Consider the following 7,920-nt stretch of genomic DNA (forward strand, 5'->3'; position numbering starts at 1 on the left):
TAGATAAGAGTTTGATTAATAAAAAATTTTGTTTAGGTTAATAAGTCAAATTAATTTTAAATAAAAAATTAATTTTAAAAAAGAATCCGTTTTTACATGAAAAAAATAGTTTTTGCACATAAAAATCTATTTTTATTTAGAAAACTAATTTTTTTAATCTAAAAACTGATTTTTCTTTAAATTATATAAAATCAATTACAACTTATAAATTATTTTTTAGCATTTTAAAAGATTAATTTTACCTTTAATAATATTTATCTTTCAAAAGTTTTAAGACTAATTATAAGAAAAATAAGAAGGAATAATAGTGGAATAATAAAAAATATCTATGGACAAAAGGAAAAACAAAATTTATAAAAAAATCCGTGTCCACTCTTCCAAATTTCGTGTCTATCATTGTCCTTCGTAAAAGAGTTGACACAAAAATATAAAAAACTGTCTCGACAATGTGTTCCGTGTCCATGTCTTTGCTTCCAAACACATTTTAAACATGTACTGTCCATGTCTATGTTTCTATATTCTGTCTCCGAAAACAAACGCTACTTAATTGACAAAAAGTTTAAATAATTAATATTTAATTTAAAAATATAAAAATTAATAAATATTAAATATTTATAATTTATTATAAAAAAATAATTAAAGGAATTAGACATTAAATTAAAGACACTATAAAATGGGCCGCAAAAAATTGTCATTGTTCTAGAAGCTCACAATATATTTACATTTTATTTTACTACCTCTTTTTACCCCTAAAAAGGCACAAGACAACATCCACTGGATTCTATATACCAACCATATCTGTTTTTATTAGATATTGATTGATATGTGAAAACAAGAAATTGTAAAGATGAAACATTCTTTATTAAATTTTATTCATGGAGACCTTTCCAGCAAAATGGAGACAGAAAATTCTACAAATTTAGTTTGTTAAAGTGCTTTTAGGTACGTACGTGGTGTCATTTTGTTCAGATGAGCAAGGATTGGAACAAAGAATTAGGTTAGCTCAAATTGTTTAAAAAACTGATTTTGACTTTGATTGTAAAAATTGAACTAAAATCAAATAAAGATATCACAAATTGTCCAATTCCCCAGCTACTTGCCTATTTTACTTTTGGTATGCTTCTTAAATGGTAACATAATTGATTGACATTGTTTATGACTAACGATTTTCATGAATGGGAAACTTTATTTGGATATTTTTGCCGTCCCATAACGTCAATTGGGCAGCTTATGTTGTATTAGGAGGTGGTAGGGGATTAGGAATAATTATGGCATCATGGAAAACTAGATTCCCCTTGTTCAAACATTGTTGTATTCGTACAACGTACAACTTTGCTGTTTTACTTATTTTCTAATGTAGATGAAAGTGGTTAGATGCAACCTTCAATTTCTTTAGAATGTGTAACACTATAGGATTAAGGATTTTAAAAAATAACAAAATTTATATATAATACACAAAACGCTTTAAATTATTTAAAAGAATAAAGAAGAATACTAGGGGACCAGCAATTTTTGTATTTTGTAGCCATCAAATAGCCATCAAGATGGTTTTAATGGTGTGAAATTGGTATAAGATTTTGTTAAGGGTGGAAAAAGGCCAGGCGGCCTGCCAGGGGCCTGCAGCCTGGCCTGTGTTTGGTCTGGCCTGACCTGTGTTTGGCCTGGCTTGGCCTGGCCTATTATAAAATAGGCACAGACCCAGGCTCTTTTAAAAGCCTTAATACGTTAATAGGTCAGGCCTAAGCTCGCTAATTAGCCTTATTGGCCTGTCAGGCTTGCCTGGACCTGTTAAAATATAATTAAATATATAAATAATTATTTATTATTACAAAATTATGAGATATTTTAAATCTATTATATTTTATTACAAATATTTTTGTATATTTTAAATATATTAAAAGTTTAAAATTTTTTATAAATATTAAATATATGACATAGTACATATAAATATTTTTATTAAAAAATAAATTTTTTAAATAATATTTTATTTTTGTAAAAAAAAAATTATCAGACCTTTTAACAGGCTTTAGGCCAGGCCAGGCCTAGTACCTTATAAAGAGCATCAGACTCAAGTCAATTAACTGTATGACAGGCCAGGCCTGTTAAGAGCAAAATCTGGCCTGATCTGACTTGTTTTTACCTTTAGATTTCATCCAAAGGTTCACTTTTTTTTACTGGTTATATGTTAGCCAGAATTTAACAAAGTTGCTGTTCCTAGACTTTTCCAATAATGAATATAAACTACTGATTAATTTTATCATGTATTACTCTCGTATCCCACCGTATTGAATTCCCTCGGTCATACATTTTAATATGAATTTATTTTCATAAATAGTGTATGTATGCATCGAATCTAATTTCTCATTTTACGTAATGAAATTTAAAATGATATTCTATTCCATAGCGTGGTGACTTTTAAATTCCTCGTCCGTGTTGTGTTTCCCCTTGCCCCCTACTCCCCCCTTTTCTATTCAAAATTCCACAAAACCTCTTTCCCTCTCTTTATCCATATAAAGACTCATTCATGTACCTTCTTATTAGTATCTCAAATTCTATCACTAACATTTTCTAACTCTATCATAACACCATTTTTATTTTTCTCATCTTCCCAAAATGGTTGATTTAGAGTGGAAATCAAAGATGGCAAGGTCCAAAATCAACGTGCATGATCCCAAGTCTCCAAAACTCGCCGTTTCAGACAAACCCGTCCTTCAGCCAAACCTACCCGCTTTGCAACTACCTCTTACACCAAACGACATCAAAACAGCGTCGTTTCCCCTTTGTGAAGCTTACGACAACTATCTCCGCCTCCCTCAGCTCCGAACACTATGGGACTCAAACAACTTCCCCAGATGGGCCCATGAGCCCATCATGAAGCCCGCCCTCAACGGTCTCGAGATCACGTTCCGCTTCATCTCAACCGTTTTGTCGGACCCAAGGCCGTACGCGAACAAACGCGAGTGGGCCCGCAGGCTCGAGTCTTTGGCCAAGGCCCAGGTACAGCTCATCTCCACGCTCTGCAAAGACCAGGAAGAAAGCCCGGAGACATGTGGTGAAGTTCCGGTAAGGGACGTCAGCAGTAGCGGTTACAGAAGCTATAGCGAGGCTAGTTTGCTTCCAAGGCTCGCCACGTGGCACAGATCCAAAGATGTAGCTCAGAGGATCCTCGCCACCGTGGAAGCTGAGATGACGAGATGTTCGTACACTCTAGGCTTGGGCGAACCGAACCTCACCGGAAAACCGATCCTCCGTTACGACGCGGTTTGCATGCCAAACGAGCTTCACTCTCTCGAAACGACGCCATTTGACCACGTCGAGAACTTCGAGAATTTGAATCTCCACGCAACGCACCAGATTGTAGAGTCCTGGTCACGCGCCGCGCGCGTGCTGCTCGAGAGTGTTGCGGAGTCGGTGGAAGGAAGAAGGTTTGAGAAGGCGGCGAGGGAGTGCTACGCGGTGGAGCGGATCTGGAAGCTTCTATCGGAGATCGAGGACCTTCACTTATTGATGGATCCGAACGATTTCATGAAGCTGAAGAAGCAGATCGCGATTCGGGGTTTCGGCGATACGGCGGCGTTTTGCTTCCGATCGAAGGAGCTTGTGGAGGTGGCGAAGATTTGTAGGGAGATGAAGAGGATGGTACCGGGGATATTGGAGGTGGAGGTTGATCCGAAGGGAGGGCCGGGTATGGTGGAGGCGGCGATGAGGATTTACGCGGAGAAGAAGGCGGAGGGTGTGGTTGAGGTGCTGCAAGCGATGCTGGGGATAGAGGCGGCGATGAAGAGATTCTTCTACGATTACAAGCAGGTTGTAGCGGCGGTGATGGGAAGCGCGGAGGCTGGCGGGAACCGAGTTGATTCAGGTGACTCGCTAAGTCAGATATTCTTGGAGCCAACGTATTTTCCGAGCCTCGATGCGGCAAAGACGTTCCTGGGATATTATTGGGATAATCACGAAAATACCCTTACTTGGCACTAACATTTGAATGACACTGTCAATTAAAAAAAATATATTTTTCCTTGTAAAACGGTTGTTGTAACCACCATCTCTCCTATAAAATATTTAACTATTTTTTGGATTATTTACATTCACATGGTTCTTTGAGTTTTTTTAATAGGAAAAGTATATTTTTAATTTTTAAAGTTTGTAAAAATTTAAAATTATTTTTAAATTTTATTTTGATTTAATTTTATTCTAAAATTTTTTTATTTGTATGAAATATACTTAACAATTAAATTTTTAAAAAAATTAGGACTAATCTAGTAATAATGCATAACAACTATTTTTTAGTTTGCTTGTGTTAATGGCTATTCTTATAAAATTGTTGTTGACTTAGTTTTAAATTTTTTTGAAAAATTAGCCATTAGGAGTAGGTATATTTGACAAAAATCGAAAATTTTTGAGACAAAATTAAAATAAAATAAAACTTGAAAATATTTTTAAAATTTTAACAAATTTTAATGATAAAAAATATACTTTATTTTTTTTAATAAATAAAATAATTGATATTCACTCTTTTAAACGTTATAAAATTTTGTTTACCGTTTTAAACAGTCATTAACAATTTCGCAGACAGAGACTATTTCGTAGTCAATGATTATGCAATACAAGAACAACATAATGTGTAGTTTATGCCCGCGTAATAGAGGAAAAAAGATTCTCGCTAAATCATTTGTTTAGTTTGCAACTTGTTAGAATTGGGAGAAAAAAAGAGAAAAAGGAGAAAAGGAAAGAAGATAGGAGAAAAAAAAATTGTCTCATTGATTCGGAGTAAAGATATCAATCGTTTAAATGAAGGCAGACATATTGTGAACCATATTGATGACCAGGTTAAAATTAAATTACTTTTTTGTTTATTATATTATAGTTGTTAGTTGGTTAGTTAATAGTTATAAGTTTAGGATAAATTTAATATATTAGGGAAGAGGAATGTTAGAGGACCAGCTAAATTTTTTATTTTTGATCAATAGTTAGTTATTAATATTTAAAATTGTGGATTAAAAGTACGTTGCTAGATTATTAAACTAAAAAAATTGGATTGATGGCTAAAAGTGATTGTCAAAAATAATAAATTCTTCTGATTCTCTAACATCAAATGAAATACAACAATACCCAATTTTTTTAACATACTTAATTTCAAGCATTCTCATATCAACCAAAATCAAATTTTTAAGCACTGTCAATGAATGCAATCGCCAAATATACATAACAATGGAATCACTGCATTCAAAATGTGTGCACCATCATCTTTTTGTGATGTTGTTGCATTTGGATAGACAACACTCACTAGCCATTTGGATAAATTATCTTTGAGAGAAAAAAAGAAAGAATAGATAAAAGGTAAAATTCATTGTGAGGATATGATATATATAGCAATCTTTCGTGATAAATTCACATACAATTTCGCACGCAGCACATACACTATAGCGATCTCACACGATTACGTTGTCAATGTATGGCTGCACAATAGTGACGTCCACTTCTATTGTGCAGTTCATGCCTGCGCTATAATTTGATTGTGAAATTGTCAGTAAATATTAAAAAAAATAAAAAATAAAAAATACTTAAAAGAGTAAATATAAATTTTTATTTATTAAAAAAAAACTGGTTCTTTTCACTTCTTTTCTCACATAATTAAATGGGTTTTTTTTTTTGAATAAAGAAAGCTCAACACAACTAGGTGGAGCAATGAAAGAACATGACACAACAAATAGTAAAAATATAGGGTATAATACGTTGTCATCTCCGACATTGCTATCAACAACCAAACGAGTCGACACCACTTCACTCCCTATAACTCAAAAATGACCTATTCTTGACTTCCTCAACACCCGTCTCTGAATTCTAAAAAATTTTGCTATTATGTTCTAACCAAATGTTCCAAATAACCACAGAGAACCCTATCAGCCACTTCTTTTGCTCAATATTTCTGCCTGCCACTTTAATCCAACTCTCAAAGAGCTCTTTGACAGTTCCCGAAATAATCTAAGCTCTATCAGCACACGTCAACCAAGCGCACCACACCTACTAGGTAAACTCATAGCCAAGAAATAAATGATGCACACATTTTATATTATTTTTACACAAAACACAGATATTATCACTATGATGAATAATTCCTAGTCTAGTCGATCTCTCTTTAGTATTGATCCTACCAACTAGAACAAACCATGCAAAATCCTCTCCATATAGTACTAGTGAAACTGTAATTTGTGATGTCTTCCGATAGAGTCTCTTTTTGCAACACCTGCACAAATGAATTAGTAGAAAAAATACATGTCTTGTCAAATTTTTATACAACTGTATCCTCTCTACTACTTGACAATCTAACTGGCCGTAACCGGTCATGAAGTTGGTTGAGAAGCTCTATCTCCTATTGGAATAAATCTCTCCGTCAATGAAAGTTTCATATTCACTCTAACCTATTCCAGAACCCACAGTCCTCTATGACAGATCCTTGTTGGTTTGAAACAGAGAAGAGCCTCGAAAAACTCTCTTTCAAGGAGCCACTTTGTAACCAAATATCCTCCCAAAAATGAATACATCATCCATCTCCTACCTTCATGGACAACCCACCGATCATCTTATCTCTTACCTGTTGCTCCTTAATATTCAGCTGGCAAATGTCTTTCCACGGACCACTTTTTGAAGGTACTGTCTATTTTGACAATATTACATTGGAATTTAAATTATTACAAGAACATATAATCTTCTTTCACAGTGGACAATCATCCTTTGAAAAGTGCCACCACCATATTTTTGATCAACGCATCCCCCACCCCCAAACCAGCTAAATTTTTCGGTGCTTGCACCACTTCTCATTTCACAAGGGGTATACCGTTATTCCCATCTTATTTATTCCACAAAATTCCTCTCTGTAACCCAATTAGTATTTCTACAACCGTCTTTGGCATCTTATACAAGTTTAAGTAGTAGACTGGCAAGCTATTAAGTATAGATTTAATGAGAACTAGCTTACAAGCTTTGTTTAGAGTCTTCGCTTTTCATAAGCTGAGCTTGTCCTCCACCTTGTGTATAATTGGTTTCCAGGTTTTCACCAACCGAGGATTTGCACCTAGAGAAATCTCTAGGTACTTAACAGGTAAAGCAACTTCCACACATTCTAACAAACCACACATATTTTTCGCCCATTCCTGCTCACAATTAACCGAAATCAAGTTTGACTTATCAAAGATAATACTCAGACCAGTCATCAACTCAAAACATCACAGAAGCCTCTTATAATTCATAATTGTCTCCATTTTCTAATGGTAGAATAAGATTGTGTCATCTGCAAACTGAAAATGCGATAGCTCTATGTTGTCCCTGTCAATCAGCAGTGGAGAAACGCGTCCATTCCTGACTGTCTCACCCACCATCCTATGCAATATATCAACGACAAGAACAAATAGAAAAGGAGACAGTGAATCTCCTTATCTAAGACCTCTCTCCATCCTGAACAGTTTGGATGGTGATCCATTAATCAAAACTGGCATAGACGCTGCTGTTACACACTCCTTCACCTATGTCCTCCATCTGAGACCAAAACTTATCTTTTGTAGCACAATATACCTGGAGCTCCATCCAACCTTGTCATATGCTTTCTGAAAGTCTAACTTGATAATTGTTGCCTTCTTCTTATGTAGCTTCAACCATTGGACCGTCTCACATGCAATAAGGGCCCATCATGTATTTTTCATCCCTTCAGAATCACAGACTGTGTCTCCCCTACTAATCCAAGCATCACGAACCTCATTCTTTTCACTAATACTTTCGATATCACCTTATACACACACCTAACCATATTAATCGGCCAAAGATCTTTGATTTCCTTAGCTCCCACAAACTTTGGAGCTAGTGCCACCCACGTTACATTAACATCCGTTGGTAGCTTAGCACATTGGAAGAATCCCAACACTA

General features: G+C 34.9%; 1 protein-coding gene across 1 annotated transcript; it reads left to right on the forward strand.

Moving 5' to 3' along the window:
• The first annotated feature begins 2,303 nt into the window (after window positions 1–2,303).
• LOC112765952 (nematode resistance protein-like HSPRO2) lies at window positions 2,304–4,085 on the forward strand. Its single transcript, XM_025811817.3, has one exon. It carries the CDS (start codon window positions 2,614–2,616, stop codon window positions 3,976–3,978), a length of 1,365 nt encoding a protein of 454 aa, XP_025667602.1. The 5' UTR covers window positions 2,304–2,613; the 3' UTR covers window positions 3,979–4,085.
• Window positions 4,086–7,920: the final 3,835 nt, after the last annotated feature.

This window comes from Arachis hypogaea, chromosome 17, assembly GCF_003086295.3.
Source record: "Arachis hypogaea cultivar Tifrunner chromosome 17, arahy.Tifrunner.gnm2.J5K5, whole genome shotgun sequence".
In the NCBI taxonomy this organism is placed as follows: Eukaryota; Viridiplantae; Streptophyta; class Magnoliopsida; order Fabales; family Fabaceae; genus Arachis; species Arachis hypogaea.

Coding starts and splice junctions, on each gene's coding strand:
- LOC112765952 (XM_025811817.3), top strand. CDS start 2,614: ATGGTTGATTTAGAGTGGAAATCAAAGATGGCAAGGTCCAAAATCAAC.